Raw genomic sequence first — 21,739 nt, 5'->3', positions numbered from 1 at the left:
GCACAGAAGCGTTACATTATTGAAGTAACGTATCACAAAAATATATTGTCTACTAACATTTTTCTATTTTAGTTGACAATGTTTTTAAAATGTCCATAAATTCAGTACATGTGACTCAGAATACCATGGTCCACAACAGTTTACATCATGTGGTCATTTCTACCTGTGGCAGGAGCAAGAGGGACTTAACCCTTTGTATTTTTGATAAGCTACGCCCTTCCGTGTTCTTATTTTATTTTTTATTTAAATACTAACTGTTTGTGTTTTTTTAACTTTTCAATAAGTCTGTACTCTTCTCTTCCCTCTTCTTGGACAGATAATGTTAATTGTACACCAATTCATTTCATAGGAGGAGGTAAAAATGGCATTTGTCATTTTTTCCAGGAATGGCAGTGTTTCATAAGTATGTAACTAAGCTATTAGCACTCAATAGACTAATGGGCACTTTCTTTCTCATTTAAATATGACCATTTTCATTATTCCAGTAATTCAGAATACATAACATATACTATAAAGGGACCTGCTAATTATGGATAGAGTTAATATAAGTCACCTCCAAAATATATGCAATTTAGAGTATTTTACATCTCATGAGAAAAAATAAGCCACTCTCTTTTTACAGTAACAAAATTACTGTCAAATGCAAAATGTCTGAGAAGTTGCTATTTCGTTATCAAAGAAGAAGTCTGCAAACTTATTTGCCATCAATCCAAACCAGAAATGATGCTGGGTCCTTAGTCATATTTTAAATCCTAAATCATGTAGTTGTACCCCAAGCAGCCTAAATTCATCCTGACATTGATTTATGCTTCCTGTGTAGTCTGCTTCAAAATCATCCTCATCAACAAGATAAATATACACTTGTGAGTTTTATGAGGAGGTATATAAGTTTTGCACTGACACTGAACTTATGATGGCACTGTATCATCTTTCGTCAGCGCAATACCAACAAACATTTCTGACAGATCACAAAACAGAAAAATGTTAGTTGAAATCAGACATCCAATGCTTTGAAAAAGATAGTCCAATATGTGTTAAAGATACACTTTATTATTGGCGCAAACACATTGCTAATCCAAAAATATCACAAGAAGCAGTTGAACCTCTTATCACTAGAATTGTTGATCATCAGCTGATCATCCTGTACACAAAGTTTAGTGATTAACAGGCTATTGCACTATTTGGTGGAACATGTAACAAGTTATATAACTAGAACTAGTACTAAGATTATCTTGAGGGGTTATTTAACTGTCTCTTAGCAAAAATCATTAAACTGCAATACAAACATGTAACATGATAACCGAGCATTGTTTCAGTGAGGAATGGTCATCATAGTGGATGGAGGAGAAAAACTATGTAGCTATACAGTAAAAATTTCTTTTTGCACATGTTTGTATGATAACTTTGATTTCTATGTAGCCCAAGAGATCACATTATTCACACAAACATACACATACTCAGCAAATACAGTGCAGATAATATTGATCCTGAGGGTCTGGAGGTAGGAAACGACAGGAAATTTCAGGAGCACCGTCAACAGTGTCAAGAATAATGTAACATGAGACAGAAAGGCAAATGCTAAAATGGCATGCAACATTGGTACCAAACCAGAAATTCTAGGCCAAGATGCAAAAGGCACAAGCGAGATCTCTCTTTCCTCATGGATGCCTCTCCACCTGAGAAACGGCACTGTAATTTCTCATCGTCCTTCTTCCTTATTTTTCTTGGTTCAGTTCAAATTCTTCCCTTTATAAGAAGTTCAGTTTCTCAGAAGTGTAAACACTGCAGGATTCAGAAGTGTCTGTGTCTAGGGGCAGTGTGGAGAAATATTCCTGTGACTTGCTCCATCTTTCTCTGTTTCTATCTTTTTTGATCTGGAATTGAACACAGTCTTCAGTGGAATGGAGGCAGTCAGAAGCTCCGGGCACAGAAAAGGAAATCCTTCGTTCTTCTTCAGCAGACGTTTCCTGCTACCGAGATATGAAAGCACAAGTTTAGATTTGATTTTTAACCTGTGACACACAAACACAGAGCTGAATAAAAGAGTTACCTCTGTAGCTGAATTATGACAAGGAGGGCTCCTTGATGTTAATCTGTTTGCTTCCCGATTCTGTGATTGTGGGCTTCCTACCACAACAGGACTGTAAACCTTGAAATACAAAAAGCATGATGTTAGTGTTATTTAACAAACTGAGAAAGGAGACTTTTTTGGTTTATTTCATCGGCCTTACAGCGTGAGTAGGACTGGCTCTTGGGGTCCACTTTCTTGGAGTTCCAGGAGGCTGAGAGTGACCGTAGAAGCCAGAGGGCTCAGGGCTCGGCTGGCTGTAGTTCTGCAAAGAAAAACACACATACACAACTTATGAAATTCACAGGAACAAATTAGATTTGTAAAAAATCCTTAGAGAACAAGAAGAAAGCAAAAATAACTTAGGAGCACATTTCAGAACCCTGCGTTTCTTTATCTTCTCTCCTTTAAAACAGTACGGCATTTTAATTGACAAACTTTTTCCAACACTTATATATTAAATAAGTAGACCAAAAAAGTCAAAATTACAGCTTTGTCCTTAAAGTGGGTGTTTGACTCTCATTTTTTTATATTGCTTAATAACACAACCATAATCTGCACATACTTAGAGTTACAACCATGAAAATACCCTGACTTGGCTGTTGAAAACCTCAAAAATGACAAACAAATTACCTGTAACTACTTACGGTTGTGCTTTGGTTTAACTACAATAATGACAATTTCGATTACATTTATGATCAGAAAAATATTGTCTCATGTACAGAGGTGATTGTTAGGTTCAACCCAACTGTTGTGTGTATTTCCCCCCTTCTCCACTCCACACATCTCCTGTCTTTCTTTAACTGACTAACCACCTAGATGCAAACAATTCACCCCAAAAAACTCAAGGATGAACCACATCATACAAAACCTTTTATTACCTAAACTGAGGTAAAAAAAAAAAAAAAAAAAAACTTGTATGAAAGGAACATACAAATAAATTACATTTTCTTATTGAGCTATATTGGGCTAGGGCCATGTAACACGCTCTGATTTCCTAACCTGTATGTTGACCCTTGGGGGATTGTTTGGTGGCGAGCGGTTTGACCTGAGTCCAGTGACCAACTGTGAGAGGCTACAGCTTGGATATCTCTTCATGAAAAGGATGAAACCAGCCAGTGATACAAACATGCCCGAAGGGACAGTGATAGACTTGAGGAGAGCTCGCCACTTTCCTCCTTTTTCTAGAGAAAGCAGAGACCACAGAGAGTGAATGAAACTCAGAAGACATAGATTCAATTCAGAAACCAGAAAAAAAAACATTTTTGTTTACTCACCAATCACATGCAACAAGGTGGAGGACACCAAATTGCCATTCTCATCTCTGATTTCGTAGATTCCATCATGCCTTGAGGTCAGCCTTGCGATGACCACCTCATTGATGCTGCCGTTTCTGCCCAGAGAGATAAGCCCTCGGTAGCGGATGTCATAGTCTGTTATGTGGCCCTCCCGGATCAGCTGCACAGGGCCTCGGGGAGGCTTGGGGTCAAAGGGGGAGGATTCGTCTGGTAATCGAGTGGGGGTGAAAATGAGATGGGCATGAGGGACAGGAACAAAGAGGGGCAGGTTTAGAGACTCCTTGGTGAAACGGGTGACATTGAAGGAGCGACCTGTGACCACGAGCAGGATCACAAACAGAAGGAGAAGAAGAAGATGAGGAAGACATGAGGGTGTCAGGTGGAAAAAGAAAAAAAATCAATGTTACAGTTGACTGGGTCCCTAAGTGAAAGACATTCATCAGACAGCTCTCCTGAAACTCGCCCTCATGTTTTCTGTTTCTGCTCACCCCGTACAGTGAGGGTGCTGCGAGACATGGCTTTCCCCGCGTCATCTCTGATTGTGTAGTTGCCTTGGTCCGCTTGTGTCACCCTCTCAGCAACCCAGACCTTTCCACTCTGAAGCAGCCGCCCTCTGCCTACATTACTGGTCTCAGGGTCTGTCTTGTTCCACAACACAACAGGCATGGCCTCAGGTGGAGCACCCCGCGGTAAAAATTCCAGTAAGGATCCTTTTTCAGGGATGCTATAGTCAAAGTTCTCTCCATAGTTTCTGTAGTAGGATTTGATGCATTCTAAAACAGGAGAAATAGAAACATTATGGCTTATCATCAGCAGAGATCCCTTTTTGGCACTAAGCAGATCAAAAAAATGTAAATTCCAAATATAGCAACAAAAAGTTGTTTCGCTACACACACAATCTAAAGGCCAATAAAAGGTACAGATGCACTGGGAAAATCACAGAGATATATTTGAGAAACAGTATAAACTTTTCTCACCTGAAACAGTCAAACGAACAGTCTCGTAGGTGAATCCTGAAGACAACTTAATGGAATAAAGACCCTGATCAGCATGAGTCACTTCTTTCAAAACCAACATCTTATCTCTGGTCCACTCGAACCGTGGGTCTTTCACCTGCAGTTGGATTTAAAAAAGGTTCAGTAAATCTGTGTGCGCACATAACTACCCAAATCACAAAGTGAGGCTCAGCTCACACCTCCACTCACATTAGTTTTCTCTAGCAAGATGTGTTTCTCTGCCCCAGAGTTTGGTGTGAAAGTCACAGTTCTGGATGTAGAGTACACAGGCAAACGAAATTCCTTCCCCGTACATAACCTTTGCACTTCTTCTCTTTCACCTGTTGAAATAAAAAAAAAATTGGTCACCTCCTCAGGAGCTGTTGTGTTGTTTGTGTTGTATTTGCAGACGTGGAATATGTCAGAAAATTCTGAATTGACTCACCCAGTGCAACCCAACCTGTGGAGAGAACAGGATAAATACTGTTACTCTTAGTGTTATCAAGATATTTCCTTAGCTCAAACTAAAGCTATTTCACTGAAGAAGGCATGTCAGTACTTTCTTTTCAAAATTAAGTGGTGCAAGGTTAATAAGTTGTACAGTAATAAACTGCTGACTTCAAAAATTGTTCATAAATTGCTGCACAAGTTGTTAAGGATAAACTTAAACCCACAGAGCATTGATAGAGAAATTAAAAAAAACATACGGGTGTTAAAACAAAACTTCATTTGTTTATTAAATTTCAATTTGCATTTGAAATTTCATGGTATTTGGCCACTTTAATAATGTACCTGTTCTTCTGGCCTTTAGTTAATATGTATTGCAAAAAGAGGATGCATTATTTATTTATTGGCATACCAATATCATACTCACCCAGAGCCAGGGGAAGGACAAAAAGGGCAGTGAACGGGACAGAGGAGGACATCTTCTCCTGTAAGGACAAACCTCAGTGTTTCATCCACCAACACAAAACACAGATCCACACGAAAGATTGTTTTTCATCCACACTGCCCTCAGAAAAAACAAACCCGCTAGCCGACCACTTCTTCATCAGTCATCATCAATCACCATGCTTCACAAGGGGGAGCTCTACTGACTACTTGGTTATACTGCAGCGCTTGGGTCTGTATTATACACATACATGTATAAGAGATATTCTGACTAGTCGATCCACGACGTCCTGTGTCCTGAATTAAGTCCACGCAGGTGTCAAAATTCTTCCAAGCCGATAAACAACATATATACCAAACAAGCAACATCTTAGCCTTGATAGTTTTAAAATGTTTAAATTATATCAGCAGGTGTTGCATCTGGTCTGTACTCACCTGCAGGATGTGTGAAGAATTAATCCACCGCTGGATTTTTAGGAATGTTTGCGTGAATGGGTAAAAAAGGATAACAACGTCCTCTGCAGAGCGCGCATGGGCATTGGTGCCCTTCTTTTATTGACGGCGATGGTAGGCGGTATTCCCGACAGCTCCTACGCTAAGGGCGTCACATGTGGCGCTGTTTTACAGGTTCCTGGATGTAAGTGCGCATTCAGCGTAGGGGAGCACGGTGGCAAAGTGGGGTTTTCCTGAGGCATTTGCCAATACTTGGCTCAAGATGTTGAAAGGGAAAAAAGAAGGCCCGGGTTCACAATGATTTTTTTTTCAGCATCTCAATTTCAAAGTTGATTCCAAACACGAGTTGTACGCAGAGTGCTCTAATAAGCAAAAGATATAGGGATGCAGTACATTGTTGATTTTGTATCAAACGCTAAAATATAACTGTAACTATATAATAATTGTAATAAAATATAATTTTAAATTATAATGTTATTGTATTGGTCTTTAAAGACCAACACAATAACACAAAATTAGTAAAAAAAAAAATAAAAAAAAAAAATTAGCAACAACAGCAAACTACTAAGAAGCAGGCTATTGTTTTTATTATTATTATTATTTCTATTTTTTACTATTTAAAAAAAAAAAAAAAATGTCGTTAAGTTGCAATACAGGCCGTGGGCTGTACGCAAAATCACAATAAGTAAAAGTTAAAAAGTATTCGCACAGATATAGGCCTAATTGACTGTTTCAGTTGAAACGCACCAACCTACTATGGACGCAATATGAGATCGTTAATAATCTCATATTGCGTCCACGCTACCTGTTAGGTCCACGACCTGTCTGTGTTTCTATGGAAACACAGACAGGTCAAAGATGGTTAAAAATGTGTGGAAAAGAGTCTCAAATCAAAGACAACATCTTGCAAAAATAACATAAATGGGGTTCCGTTAAATTCGTTTTGAATGGGTAAAGCTGTCCCCGAGCCTCTCTTGAGTTCCTCCTTAATGACATCTTCCCTCCTTTTTATTTAAACACGTGGTCGGTACGTTTTCGCGTAGTTTAAAATCATAGTCTGTTTAATGGTAAAAATGCAATGTGAGCTCTACCCGTGAACTTTCACAAACATACCAAACACCACACACATACCAATGGAGAACTGCGGCAACAGACATGTGACTTGTATGCGTATTATGCGCAGAAGTGGCGCAGTTTTGACGCCAATAGAGCGTGCAGTCAGGCATACTCGCCCAGCCCTGCCCATTTTTTTCTACTTCGACTTTTTCCAACAATGTCAATGCAGTGAGGATTTTATTTCCTTTCGGTGAGTTGGAAAAAAAGTTGTTTAAAATAAATACACGCGTTTTTACGTACGTTTTAGTTGTGATACAAACGGGAAGTGTTATCCTTCGTTGTGAACAACCTGTGCTCTCTCTACAGGAAATGTTGCTGATATGTGTGACCATTCTCAGCGTAGTAATTGGTGAGTGAAAAACACAAACACAAGAAAAATGCCAATTGTACCCACGTGAGATTCAACTTCAGCTTGTATCTTCTCGTCTCTGTCGGTTTCATCGCGTTGAGTTAAAAATATCGTTGCCTTAAAATCGGGGATTTTTTTTACAAGGTTTTCAGGAAGCACAACAAACTGATACGTGTTGAATATATGATTTTTTTTTTTTTCTGATTGTTTTACTCAACAAGGTTATGACAATAGATCAATGTTTGACATACTAAGAACAATGTCTGCCTATTATGTAACATGAAAAAAATAAAGAACAATTTAGGCAATTGTTTTCTGCGATTTTGCAACTAAAACCTTCAGTTATTTCAACAATAATGTACAACAAACACGCAATTAACATAATGCTGAGGAAGCTTGTGCATCTCCTCACTTCACCTTCCAGCTTTTACTTTGCTGGGTTCTTGGCTGATGCCCACTAATGTGACTAATAGATGATCTGAAAAACATTCATTGCATTGTGTGAAGCCACTGTAGAACATGCATATTATAGTAGCAGTCAAATTGTGATATTATGTTTAAGAAACATTCTGATTAAATAAAACCCAACTTAAAAAAACATCAGAAAAAGTTAGTCATCTGTGATTAGTTATAAAAATCAATTCAAGCTGTTAGACTGTAATTGATATTTAAATCTCTCTTAATTAGATCTTGTAATATGGGGAAAAAAAATAGACAAAAACCTGACTTCCACTTTCCACTCTTGGTCCAAAATAGCTAAACAAAATATCCTAGTCCATGCAGATCATGTAGATACAGCAATGTTGCTGACTAAAATGCTGACTTAAAAGACTTAATAACTATGGGATATTTATAGCCAAGCCTAAATCATAAAGCACCCCATGGCTTACCAAAAGGGGATAAGTTTTGAATCATGGAAATAACTTCAATGTCAAGGTAAATTTTTCTCCCCCTTGAGCCAGCTGTCATCTTGACAGGAGCAAAAGTTCCCCACAGCCCTAAGATTTTTTCTTTTTTTTTTCAAATAGGCTCTTTGTCCTCACATGAACTTTTTCTCAATTTGTAATCAGATTTCATTCCTGTTGCTCTCAATAAGGTAGCTAATTACACCTGTTTTATCCAGTAACAATAGACTACAGATGGAATGTAGCTTTTAGCTAAATTTGGTGCGCCCATCTCTTTGTTTATTGCAGACATTTAAAGTAAGCAAACATTGTCCTTTTAAACAAACATACTAAGTAGCACATAGACTTTACATTGCCAAGCCTCATACCAATCAAAATAAAATTACTCACCCATTAATCTTCTATAAAGCACTTCCAAGAAATCTTCTAGGAGGAAAGGCTTAAATTAAAGGGAAATGTAGGGCAGATCCCTTCATTTTGAAAATATCCCAGAAATGTGGGAACATAGGGCTGTGAGAGCAAAGGGCTGTCCTCATGTTGACATGCTTGTACAATAGCTTAAGTCACATTGCCTTTTGACTTAGGCAGAATAAAACAGCCCAAGTCCCTCTCTCAACATAGACCATTATATGAAAGTTTTAGAATCACATGTGTTAAACTAAGGATATCGGTTATTTAACCACAGGTGGGCAACATCATAAGGAGTTGATTTAGGCAACAACAAAAAAATGTAAAAAAAAAAAAAAATGACTTGGGCAATTATTTTTGGGAGACGATATGAATTCTGAAACATCAACAAATGTTCTGTCCTCAGTAAATGAAGAATCATGAATGATGATTTGATGAAGCACATTTCAAAGGTCTGAATCGTGCAGTAATACCAGAGTTCTGGCTTTAAATGTGGAATAAAATGTACCAAAATGTTTTTTTTTTCAGTAGAATAAAGTCAGACATGAAATCAGATATTTTTAGTGGCCTTACCTGAAAAGTTATTTTGTGTGACAGTGTTGTTTTTACCTTGTTAAATGAGAGGAGGTGCTGACTTGGTTTAGTTTGACTTCAGAGGACAATGAGGTTGATTCAGTCAATCAGTAAGTCAAAAGGTCATTTTACTAGAGGACTTCACAGAAAAAAGTACAATTGTATAAATAACAACAGGTATAAAAACTTTGTTTCATGTGGCCTCATCAGTTTGAAGGTTCATGTATTTTGTACAGTGGGTCTAAGAGTAAGTACAACACAAGCAAAGATCAAAATAGGGAGAAAACAACATTAGAAAGTGTCACAAATTACTCACAGCTCAGGCCTTGTTCAAATTTTAAAGGTGAAGTGAAGCAGTTTTTTGTGTCATCATCACCAAAGCATCAACATCACATCATCACCATGGAACCTCAGCTTTATCATCTTCAATGTTATCATCAACAACAGTGGTCCCCAAACTATGGCCCGGGGGCCGGATAGGGCCCGCCTCCACATTTTGCCTGGCCCCCTGAACAATACCAGAGGCACATTATGATTTTTCCTTTTCAGTCTGGCCATGTGATCGAGACTTGCACATGCATAGAACGTAACTTTCTATTCCACCCTTCTGCAGTTAGTGCCCTATCTGAAACCCCTCCCTTGAGAAAAAAATCCTGTTATACAACCATACTAGTAGTGAAATGTATTGTGCTGGTAGGTGTTGTATCACTTAGTCTGGTTTCATAGCCTGCTTGCTTCCTGGTCTTCACAGTGAAGTTGATGAGAGAGAGAGCTGCAAACAGTGGTGTCTACAAGAAAGTTAATATTTCATGGTCTTTTTTTCTGTGAAAAACCTGAAAGGGTTATTTAGTTATTATTGATTTCATAAATAGTTTTATATATTTTATTAATAGTGTCATTATTTATTTTCTGATTTTTTTTTTCTCCTGTCAAGATCCCAGAAAGGGTTGTTCATATTTGGTTATGTGTGGCTTTCTAGGAAACAATAAATATTTGCGTTTGGACACCTCTGCGATCGTCACACTTTTTATTCTGATTACAAACTGGCCCTGGCCCCCCATCAGAGAAGGGAAAAGTTGTTTGGCCCTGACGGGAAAAAAGTTTGGGGACCCCTGATCAACAACAGCATCTTTAGCCACAAGATATCAGATGCTGATGGGGACAACAGAGGAGTCTAAATGCATAGGTGTTACTGTAAGTGCTGGGTCTGAGGCTTTCTTTTAGAGTTGTTAAGGTACTTTGTGGATCCAAAGCAGGTGGATAATTTACCCCATCATCAGAGATCAACAAAAGTTATGATGTGTAGTGATAGGAGTGTGTATCATTTCACTGGCAGAGCTTCGCAGGCAAGATCGAGAGTAGACCTGAATGAGGAGTTGCTGTTTTTATAAACATGAAGCTCATGAAAGGTTTGATCCTCCTGATGTTGTACAGGGCAAAAACTAGTTTGATGGTGGTGGCTGATGACTTGTTGGGAGGAAATGTGGTGGTGGAATGACCCGCACGAATTGTCAGGAAGAAGGAGCCAAAGGCAGAGAGGGAATCATGCAAAAAGAGAAAAGACAAGGCTAACATTTAGGGTGTGCCGCACTATTGGCACACTATTGGTTAAGACACTACTTTCAGCATTACAGCTGATGAACCAATGCCACCCTGTAGCAATCAGCTGGAGGAGGATGAGCATAGAAGAGAGGGACAGAAGTTAAACCATTGCTGTGAATGCTGAGATAGTCCCCCTGACTGAACTTTCAATGGTGCAACATTTTCACATGGAGCCCTCACGACTCTGAATTCTGTTGAAGCTTAAAACTAAAGCAGGATCATTTTCACTCATTTACAAAGTTGCCATTGAGAAAATGATGCCTTTTTTGTTTTGGTTTGATTATCTATTTCAAAGATATCCCTTTGAGATGTGCCATCTCATTTTTAAGGGGGTCTTTACAACAATTGCAGTTTACCAAATGTTGGTTCAGACCTGCTACTTGGTTTACAGTGGCTGTGTTGACTTGCCTTAGTGTTTCCTCTGTTTTTTTGTTTGTTTGAAGGTTTATCTGCTTCATATGAGAGAGAAGAGCTGTGCCATGGGGATAGGTTTACCTTTCCTCGCTCATATTCACCACCAGGTTTTCTTAATAAGATGTACTTCACCCCGAGAACAGGGGGATCCAAGAGACTTGTCATGGATGGGGGTGTGGTAAGCAGAATCGTGTAATATTATAGTAGCCATCCTTCTTATTGCAATGAGATTCTTACATAGATAGATCTGAGATATGATCAAATTCAGCGTCTGTTTAGAGCAGAACAGAGATCCTAATTTGTACTAAATCAGTGTTTGTTTTTTCTTTCAAATACAGATACAAGACCCCCGCATCAGTGTTTCCAACAACAAGGTTTATATAGCTGACTTGACACAAAGCGATGCTGGGATTTTTTCTGTTACTTACAGTTTTCACGATACCATGTCATTTAATGTCATTAAGCTAGTTGTTTCAGGTGAGAACATTATACTGTAAAGAAAAGTAAGGCTCAGCCAGAAAATTTCTGTTAAATGAAGTCACTCTGTTTTCTCTCATAACCTTTGTCAGATTGTGCAAAACCTGACAGCCAGTTTTATGGAGAGACCTACTACACGGACATTCCTGACCAGACTGAATATGTTGAGTACTCACCTCGTCTCATGGATCATCCTGTGGTACTGTGGAACCGCTCAGATCCTCACACCAATCAGGGAGGTAGAAGACAAGTGAGGCGTGGTCTTTTGAAAATAACCAGCGTCACCCAAGAGGACAATGGTTACTATGACTTCAGGGCAAAAGACAGAAAGGTGCTGTCCAGGATACTGCTCACAGTAGAAGGTGATTACAGGATGATGATTGATGCTGCATGCAGTCTTTGTTGTTGATGCAGTACTATTAACTTTTTATTACTTGCAGGAAAATATTTCACAAATAAAAAGTATGCGGGCGAGGAGCATATCATCAAGTATCCTTCAGCTAGCTCAGGCTGGACTGTAGGTGTTCAACTCGAGACAGGGTGGCAAAACATCCCCCTGGTAAATGCAGGCTCTCTGGTCACAGAGAGTAACCCAGATGCTTGGCAATTTATCGGGAGAGTTCATCTCTTACGTGATGGAGTAAAGATAACTAATTTGGAAACCTCAGACTCAGGCACCTATGAGTTCAAAGACCTGCAAGACAACATAGGTCTGACTGTGCAGCTGGAGGTAGAGCCTGGTGAGCAACACATTTTTTGTATTTGCTTTTTCTATTTAGAGCAAGAAAAAATTAAGACCAGAGATTTACGTATTAATCAACTTCAGATGACTCCTATTCCTTTCCTTTACTCCGGCCCCCGCAGCACCTCTTCCTATATGGGTCATTGTTTGCTGTATCGTTGGGATCATTGTTACTGTCATCATCTGCTGCTGTTGTGTGAGAAGATGCTGTAGGAAAAAGAGGTCCTCACACAGGGGCCAGGCTGCTCCCAACACTGCAGCAGCACTTCCTGTGTATCATCATGTGAGTATATCCTCAAACAGACAAACAGAATAAGTGTTTATAATATGCATTGCTGTTTTGAATTTGATATCCATTTTTCATCCACAGGATCAGAACCAATCTTCAGGCCCCAGTTACTCTGTTGCACATGCTCCAGCTCAGTCTCACCAGCCTGTGAATCCTGGTGTTTCAAGAGAGAGTGCAGCTACTTCCTCTCAGCCACCAGTAAGTGTTGAACATACATTTTTAAATAATGCGGCACAACACTTTAGGGAACTAGTATGTATTTGAAAATGTAATAGATTCAACTTCAGTTGTGGAGACAAAATCTACAGTTGTTTTTTGTAAACTCATGTAAGTCTACCTAAGTCGACCTGAAGTAAAAATAGCACCTTCTACAACCAACTTACAAAAGATATGCTAATGCTGCTTACTTATTTCTTTGTCATTTTGTGACAACCCTTTTTCTACTCTTGACTCACATGCATTTTTTATTTTACTTTACAGCCCTACAGCCCAGTCATGACCACTCTGTCGTCTGAGGTACACAAAAAATTTTTACTTCTCTCTAAATTCTCGCATATTATGTAGATCCCACATAACATTTTCCTAACCACTTTAATCAACAAAAACATGTTACCTATGTTTTCTCCCCAGTTTTCCCCTTTAGGGGACCAAGAAAACACTTCAGCTCCTATGTTCAGTTCTGCTTGTCTGTCCTCTGAACCGAGGTTTGAGCTGAAAGGACTGAACACCTCCTTTGCTTCCCCCCTCAGCTCAGACTCGACTGTCAATGATGTTTATTACTCAGACAAACTCAACTTTCGTGGAGCACTCTGAAAATTCAAGTGAGGTTAAATCTGTGTTGTGCATAGTGACCAGTCCTTCACTGGAATATGGTATCAGCCTGTGTATGATATCCCCATGAGGAAAATAAGTTCCTGATGAGCCGCAATAGGAAGGATCATATAGACTGAGTGGATATATCATTACAAGTAGGCTGGCCAAATCCTTTATTGAGTATTAGTTAAGCCTTTTTTTGAAATACATACAGTGAAGCAAAAAAAATATTTAGTCAGCCACTGATTTTGCAAGGTCTCCTGCTTATAAAGATGATAGAGGTCTGTAATTTTCATCAGAGGTACACTTCAACTATGAGAGACAAAATGTTAGGAAATCACATTTTAGGATTTTTAAAGAATTTATTTGTAAATTATGGTGGGAAAAAAAGTATTTGGTCAGTAACAAAAGTTTAACCCAATACTTTGTAACATAATCTTAACAGAGGTCAAACGCTTCCTTTAAGTCTTCACCAGGTTTGCAGACTCTGTAGCTGGTGTTTTGGATCATTCCTCCATGCAGATCTCTAGAGCAGTGATGTTCTGAGCCTGTTGCTGGGCTACACGGACTTTCAGCTTCCCTCACAAGTTTTCTATGGGGTTGAGGTCTGGAGACTGGCTAGGCTACTCCTCACAGAGCCACTTCTTTGTTGCCTGAGCGGTGTGTTTGGGATCATTGTCATGCTGGAAGACCCAGCCACGTTTCATCTTCAATGCTTTCACTGATGGGAGGAGGTTTTGGCTTAAAACCTCATGATACATGGCCTTGTTCATTCTTCCCTGAACATGGATCAGTCGTCCTGTCCCTTTTGCAGAAAAACAGCACCAAAGCATGAGGTTTCCACCCCCATGCTTCACAGTAGGTATGGTGTTTTTGGGATGCAACTCAGCATTCTTCTTCCTCCAAACACGAGTCGTTACCAAAAAGTTCTATTTTGGTTTTATCTGACCACGTGATATTCTCCCAATCCTCTTCTGGATCATCCATATGCTCTCTGGCAAACTTCAGACGGCCTGAACATGTACTGGCTCAAGCAAGGGGACACGCAGGGTTTGAGCTCCTCTCGGTGTAGTTTGTTACCGATGGTAACCTTTGTTACTTTGGTCTCAGTTCTCTGCAGGTCATTCATCAGGTCCCTCTGTGTAGTTCTGGGATTTTTGCTCACTGTTTTCATGATCATTTTGACCCCATGGGATGAGATCTTGCATGGGGCCCCAGATCGAGGGAGATTATCAATGTTGTATTTTATGCAGATAACATGCTCAAACGGTTGCCATTAATACAGTTAACGAGTGGAGGACAGAAGAGCTTCTTAAAGAAGAAGTTATAAGTCTGTGAGAGCCAGAAATTTTGCTTGTTTGTGGGTGACCTAATACTTATCATACACCATAATTTACAGATAAATTCTTTAAAAATCTCAGATTGTGATTTCCTGGATTTTGTCTCTCAAGGTTGAAGTGTACACCGGATGAAAATTACAGACCTCTCTCATCTCTCTGAGTAGGAGAACCTGCAGAATCAGTGACTGGCTAAATACTTTTTTGCCCCACTGTAGAATGCAGAGGGGTCAAAGTTTGGGGATATTTAAGTTGATTTTTCTCTTGTGGTATGTCTTGCCTTGACAGTTTGCAGTCTATCAATCCAAAGGTTATGGTTATTAAGGAATGTTAACCCAGTTTCTCAGGTACAACAAGAACTCAAGTACATTCAGTTAAACTCTTTATTGTATTTTTTATTAACCACTGGTGTGTAGTGTACATTTGTGTTTTTTATTAAACATGTTTATTTTGTGTTTAGACTGAAAAAGATTTGAAATTATCACAAAAGTGCTTTAATAAGAAAGATCAGTATTGTGTAAAGAAAGTCATCATAGAAAGGGTTAAATCAAGAGAAAACAGAGAGTGGAGTCAGTAGAGGGTATTGAAACAGGATTTGTTTGACAAATGATAAAGATAACCAACTGAAGTTAATGTAACCTCACTGCTCTGGGAGGCATCATACTGTTACCAGCTTTACTCAAAGTTACATATAGTTTTTTTTACAGAATACATAACTTTTTTTTATCAGAAATGTGTCTAAATGCGTGGTTGATTTTTTTCTCAAGGTTTTTTATATTGTTATAATTTTTTTTACCACATATTCACAAAAACATCACTGAAAATCTGTCATGATGTGTAGAAGTTATCAGCTGTGTTGTCAGGTGATAGGGGTTGGTGTCGAAGGCAGCTGCTGTGTTGTGGGTTATGCCTGACTTAGTGGCCTGCCTGAGCCAAAACACTGTGCTCAATTTTATCCTTAACTTAGGAGAGACCTTTTTGCTTTATGTCAGCTCACAATTATCTTAAACAAGATTATTAATCTAGGTAGTAGATGGTTGTGTAACATTTGTATTAGCTGTGTTGGCATGTCTCTTCATGTATTTAAAAGTTCATCTGTTGCTCTTATGAGAGAAGAGGCGTGGCTTGGCAGATGATACAGCTTGACAATAATATGTACTTCCCCTGCTTTCAGGACCAGATGTACTTAACTCCAAGCGAAGGGCGAGTCAGGAAACTAATCATGGATGATGGGTTGGTGGGAAGCATTTTGTGCTACCCTGCTGTCACTTTAGCTATACTTGGGTTCTAATAAAATTCCACTATGGAATGACAAGGTTCAGCACATGTCTAGAGCAAGAAAGGTTTGACAAAGAGGAAACCTTGTTTGTACTGAATCAGAGGTTTTTTTGTCATTTTCAGACATAAGACACATGTATCAAAGTTTCCACCCTCTCTGTTTATTTGACTGATGAGACAGAAGAAGATATAGGAAATTCTTCCAGCTCTGGTCATAATTTCAGATACACATATGATATGATCATACTGAATGTTACAAGTGAGAATATTACACTATAAAAGTCTCTGTTCACTCTCTGTCTTTGTAAAATGCACATCTCCATCATCTTCAAACACACTCTCCCATGTACCCCTTATCAGGTATTGTTGATCAAAACAGTAAATTGTGTATGTCCTTTAAAGAGGTAAAATCAAGGATTCTTGGTTGTGAATTATTTTCCATCTGTGCACAGGGAGTGTGAAGCTCAGAAAAGGGGAATCTTTAAATCCACATATCATTAGCTTCATGTTCTCTGATAGGAATTATTAAACTTTTTTTTGTTTGTTTTATTTTGGTATATTTGTGGATATTACTTTCTGGTATACTGCTTGGAAGTCTGGGTTACTTTCAACAATTATAATGTTTTTTTACAACCCTGAATGAAGTTGAAAAATGAAACACCACTACTAAAAGGAAATAGTGAAAGATCTGGGACTACTAATTGCAAATTTTCCAGAAGAGAAAAATCCAAAGTGATTTCTTGCTTTCAATTTTAGAATAATCCTAAAAGTTGATCAAACCTTAAAAGTTGTAAAATCCACACTCAGGACAATGATTTTTGCTGGGGAGACCACTTGATTTCCTCTCGACATTGTAGTTTCTTCCCCTTGTTTTCATGTCTGTATTTGTAAAATTCGTAAAACTCTTTATAAAAAAGACTTCTTGATTTTCTACAAAATTTAATAATTCAAAAAAAAAAAACACTAAAGCATTTTTCCAAACAGTGTAATGAACATGGTTTATGTGTGCTGTGATTGGTGGCACTACAACATGTTGTGGTGCAGTTAATACTTATTTTTATTTCTAATTTTAATGCTAAAAATCACTTAAGTTACTTGAAAGCAATTTGTCCAAAGCAATGTGCTGTAGTTCGTAGAGCAGGAAGACATTTATTCATTGAGGGATTTTTTGTTTTAATTTGCAGACGGTCCCTGCGCATTCGGGCACAAGCTGGATCTGCGCAGAGGCATTTTTTAAGCTCCCCAGCGCTAAGGACTGCTCGTGTTGAAGAAAATACGATTGAAGCTTGCAGTGTACCTGACTGTGATTGGAGAGATGTTGGTTTTGTAAAGGCAATGTGCTGCTGATGAGTTATTGGTCGGCTTAAGTCGAATCTGTATATCTTACTAACTTTACGGAAGTCTAACTTTACCGAAGTAATACAGGGCAATCTGTTGCCTACTCTTGAAGACAATCGCTAACAGTGAGTTGACAACCCAAAATCACTTCGTTAATATAAACTGCTTTGTAAATTATTCCATGTAATATTTCCTGATTTACAGTCAACATTACTAGTAAACAAAATTTAAATGGCTGTTTAAGTAACATGGTGCTCTCTGTAGGTCATGCTGCTCTTTAGCATGGCTGGTCTGTGCATCTTACTAGGTGAGTAAAATGTTTACAGATACACAGAAGAGTACAGTGCAGATTTGAATAAGGAAAACTCCACACTACGCAAGCCTACAGCCCGTGTTATCACTATAGTTTCAAAACAGTGTTATGCAGCGTCTCACTCTATACGGAGCCAGCCGTTGAAAGTGAGTCCAACTCCCTAACCAACAGCCGCTGTAACTGATGTTTCATAACAAACATATCAGTGAATTAGCGGTGGTAATTTCTTATTTACTCTCGTAAGTATCTAAAAGTCCTACCAAAAGTTGTAAATAAACACACTGTACAGTCGGTGAAATCACATCCGTTTTAGCAAGAGCTGCCTCTAGCCAAAAATAGGGAGCGGTCGGTTGGATCGCAGAGGAAGGGGATTGGACCGTTATTACAAAACCAGAGTCGAGTCAGGATTGAATGCAATATCTTCTGTCCTGACTGTGGTCATGACTCTAACATACTTTGCCGTGTTTATATAGTATGTGATATTTTTATTATCCTCAGCTGTGCTTGGTGTATGATAGTTATTATTACCTTTGAAAGCTTATTTTTATTCTTAACTTTGTGGGACTGTTGTACTTGGTATCATATCATAGTTGCCTTATACTTGATCAAGCAGAATCATTATTTTGTGTATTGTTTGCGCAATGTTTTTACATTGCTATGTTGACAGCTGTCATGTGTATCTTTCTGCAGGTTCATCTGTTGCTTCACCAAGTAAAGACGTATGCCTTGGTGGGAGGTTTAGATTTCCATTTTTATATACCCAACCTGGTTTCACTGGACAGATGTATTTCACTCCAAGCAAAGGGGGGGCCAGGAGACTCATTATGGATAATGGGTTGGTGAGCAGCATATTGTGCTATTGCTTAAGCTATACTTTTGATTAGCTACAATCAGTTTCCTGCAAGAAACATCTAAAGTTTGGCAAAATTTAGTGCCTGGCTGGAAATAGAAAAAATTGAAAGATAGGACTTTTTTTTGTAATGAATCATTATCTGTGGGTCTCCCCCCCACCACCACTTTTTCAGGCAAAGGATCCACGTATTAAGGTTTCTGGCTACACTGCTTTTTTGACTGATTTGACAGAAGATGATGATGGGAACTTTTCCGTCTCTTTTGGTCACGATGACTTGTTTCATGCATTCCAACTGAATGTTACAGGTGGGAACATTACATTATGCTGTATTAAGCTAGAAGAATTTTATTTATTTTTTTGTTAAATGCAGCTGTCTTTGAGAGCTGTTTTTTCTGTTGTGGATTTCTTTCAGTTTGTACTGACCCTGTCAGCAAGTCTTATGGAGAAAGCTACAACTGTAACATTCCTCAGAAGGCTGAATTCCTGGAGTTTGCACCCCATCTTAGTGATGCTCAGCCTAGGGTCCTGTGGAACCGCTCAGATCCTCAGACCAATCAGGGAGGCAGAGGACAAGTTATGCATAGTTCTTGGACGATAATCAGTGTCACCCAGGAAGACAATGGTTACTACGACTTCAGGGAAAAAGATCGAAAGCTGCTCTCTAGGAAACTGCTCACGGTAGAAGGTGATTACGGGACGATGACTAATGCTGCATGCAGTCTTTAGACTGCTGTGTATGTGCTTAAATGTTATCATTGTATAAGTACGTTTTTATTTCTTGCAGGGAAGTATATAAAAAATGACAAGTATGCAGGTGAGGAACTCCTCATTAGATATCCTTCAGCTATTTCAGCCTGGACTGTAAGTGTTAAACTCCAAGGAGGGAGAAAGAACATCTTCCTGGTCAATGCAGGCGCTCTGGTCACAGAGAGTAACCCAGATGCCAGGCAGTTTGATAAGAGAGTTCATCTCTTACGTGATGGAGTAAAGATAACTAATTTGGAAACCTCAGACTCAGGCACCTATGAGTTCAAAGACCCGCAAGTCAACATAGGTCTGACTGTGCAGCTGGAGGTAAAGCCTGGTGAGCAACACATTTTCTTTCTCTTTTTTTTTAATTTTTTTTGTTAAAAGTGAGAAAAAATAGAGAGATTTATGTATGATTCAACCTCGTATGACTCCCACTTCTTCCCTTTTCTCCAGTCCCCACAGTCCCCCCAGTCCCTACAGTCCCTACAAAATCTTCTTCTACTGTTTATATTGTCTGCTGTATTGCTGGGGTCATTGTTACTGTCATCATCTGCTGCTGTTGTGTGAGAAGATGCTGTAGGAAAAAGAGGTCCTCACACAGGAGCCAGGCTGCTCCCAACACTGCAGCAGCACTTCCTGTGTACCATCATGTAAGTATATCCTCAGACAACCAGAATAAGTGTTTACAATATGCATTGCTGTTTTGAATTTGATATCCATTTTCCATCCACAGCATCAGAACCAATCTTCAGGCCCCAGTTACTCTGTTGCACATGCTCCAGCTCAGTCTCACCAGCCTGTGAACCCTAGTATTTCAAGAGAGAGTGCAGCTTCCTCCTCTGAGCCACCAGTAGGTGTCAAACATACGTTTTCAAATAATGATGCCCGAGGCTTTAGGGAACAAGGAGTTTGAGAGTTGTATGGGAATAGTGGAAAGAGTTAAACATATACAAAGTTACCAGTTTATATTTAAAAATGTTACATATTGAGCCTATGGGATTGGAATCATCTGTCTTTTTTTTAAACTCATGCAAAGCTCTACATGAAGCAAATATTGTGTTTTCTCAAACTTTAGCCTCTCCTCACACACAAAGGGGATTACATCCAGCTGAAGACTTGTGGATGAGCTCCTCCAACTCCTGCAGAAAGAAAGACTCTGTGGCCACGATTTAATGTCATACCAATAACAATGGCTACATAAAACAATATTAGGCTCTCCCCTCTCTTTCAGCCTCCAGTTATATCTGATCACATAGACACAGATCGTGTTTATTAGGTTAGATATTTGAAATAGGACACTCTTTAGACTTCTGCAGCTTGCCAACAGCCTGACTGTCATCACCTGGTCCAGAGGTAGTTGTCTGTAGATTTATGGATGTATTGCAAACTGGATCTGCTAATGCTGATTTTTTTTTTTTTTTTTTTAACAGGACTATTTCACAGCAATAACCATGCCACAGCCTGAGGTACACAAAAACTCTAAGTTCAAGGGTTTCTTAAGATGGACCCCATTTTATAACACTTACAATTTTAATAACCTGTTACATTAATAAAATCATTAACCTCTTTTTTGGTCATTTGTCTCCCCAGTTGGTACCTTTAGGAGGGCAAGGAGGCACGGAAGCACCTTCAGTCAGCACTGGTTGTCTGTCCTCTGAGCCTGAGCCAAGCTTTGAACTGACCTTCCCCTCTGCTCCCCCGCTGAGCTCAGACTCAACTGGTGCTAATGTTTATGTTTCAGACAAACTCAACTTCCTGTAAGGGGCACTCAGAAAATTCAAGTAAGACTGAATCTGTGGAGTGCCCTGTGGGCAAATGAAACAACCATTTCGGCCCTTCAATGAATTAGAGTATAAGCCTGTGTGTCATATTAGGAGCTTAAGTTCCTGCAGACCTGCAAAGTGGAATAAGGAGTGCATTCAAATCAAGGACCATGTATGAATGTACCTAATTGTTTTACTTTTTACATCATAATATGTAATGTTACCGTTTTATCACTTTTATTTAATGTGTTTATGAAATGCATGTCAATGTCAAGTTTCTTTTGAAAGTTTTCCTAATTAGTATTTGTATATATATATATATATATATATATATATATATATATATATGAAAGAGATTTTTCTATCAGCTGTAAAAATAAAAAGTCAATCCCTTCCAGATTTTTTTTTGATAAATTATATCATTTTTGGTGTAAGATTACAAATCATCAAATATGATATGATGATGCTGTGATATTATTAACAAAATAACTTAAATGTCAAGATCTACCCATAGTTTGTTCTGTACTTTATAGTAAAGGCAAACAAGAAAAAAAAACTCCCATCAGCTGTAGCTCCACATTCTGAAACTGAAAACCAGGGTAGCATACTACAAAACAGAGCCAAGATAACAGTCATACTACAAACTACATGCAAAAGCAGTAGGCAGTATGCAGTGCCTACTACATGCTATGTTCACATGTAGTATGTAGTAGG

General features: G+C 38.7%; 3 protein-coding genes across 8 annotated transcripts; 2 read left to right on the top strand and 1 right to left on the bottom strand.

Annotated features, from left to right (window-relative positions):
* Positions 1-1,060: 1,060 nt before the first annotated feature.
* On the bottom strand, positions 1,061-5,837 carry LOC141793033 (uncharacterized). Its single transcript, XM_074673344.1, has 11 exons — positions 5,688-5,837; positions 5,236-5,293; positions 4,807-4,821; positions 4,572-4,702; positions 4,344-4,479; positions 3,855-4,139; positions 3,346-3,678; positions 3,071-3,252; positions 2,232-2,333; positions 2,051-2,149; positions 1,061-1,970 (listed from the first exon to the last, which is right to left on the bottom strand). Exons 2-11 carry the CDS (start codon positions 5,285-5,287, stop codon positions 1,749-1,751), a joined length of 1,557 nt encoding a protein of 518 aa, XP_074529445.1. The 5' UTR covers positions 5,288-5,293; positions 5,688-5,837; the 3' UTR covers positions 1,061-1,748.
* Positions 5,838-6,908: 1,071 nt separating this feature from the next.
* Positions 6,909-13,664, top strand: LOC141793691 (uncharacterized). Its single transcript, XM_074674520.1, has 10 exons — positions 6,909-7,011; positions 7,128-7,170; positions 11,102-11,250; positions 11,411-11,549; positions 11,642-11,911; positions 11,990-12,289; positions 12,414-12,574; positions 12,662-12,778; positions 13,061-13,096; positions 13,211-13,664. Exons 2-10 carry the CDS (start codon positions 7,131-7,133, stop codon positions 13,391-13,393), a joined length of 1,395 nt encoding a protein of 464 aa, XP_074530621.1. The 5' UTR covers positions 6,909-7,011; positions 7,128-7,130; the 3' UTR covers positions 13,394-13,664.
* Positions 13,665-17,220: 3,556 nt separating this feature from the next.
* On the top strand, positions 17,221-21,279 carry LOC141793607 (uncharacterized). 6 transcript variants are annotated; one of them, XM_074674399.1, is made up of 10 exons: positions 17,221-17,471; positions 17,611-17,653; positions 18,350-18,498; positions 18,685-18,817; positions 18,925-19,197; positions 19,297-19,596; positions 19,716-19,912; positions 19,996-20,112; positions 20,693-20,728; positions 20,853-21,279. In XM_074674399.1, the coding sequence occupies exons 2-10, from the start codon at positions 17,614-17,616 to the stop codon at positions 21,021-21,023; spliced, it is 1,416 nt and encodes a 471-aa protein (XP_074530500.1). In that variant the 5' UTR covers positions 17,221-17,471; positions 17,611-17,613; the 3' UTR covers positions 21,024-21,279. The 6 variants fall into 6 exon arrangements, with proteins under 6 accessions (XP_074530500.1, XP_074530503.1, XP_074530498.1 ...); XM_074674402.1 differs by lacking the exon at positions 17,611-17,653; XM_074674397.1 differs by having other exon boundaries at positions 17,611-18,498.
* The last annotated feature ends 460 nt before the right edge of the window (positions 21,280-21,739 follow it).

This window comes from Halichoeres trimaculatus, unplaced genomic scaffold (genome assembly GCF_033239565.1).
Source record: "Halichoeres trimaculatus isolate MK-OKI-2021-1 unplaced genomic scaffold, fHalTri1.1 fHalTri1_scaffold_7, whole genome shotgun sequence".
In the NCBI taxonomy this organism is placed as follows: Eukaryota; Metazoa; Chordata; class Actinopteri; order Labriformes; family Labridae; genus Halichoeres; species Halichoeres trimaculatus.
This window is presented reverse-complemented; position numbering and strand designations above follow the sequence as displayed.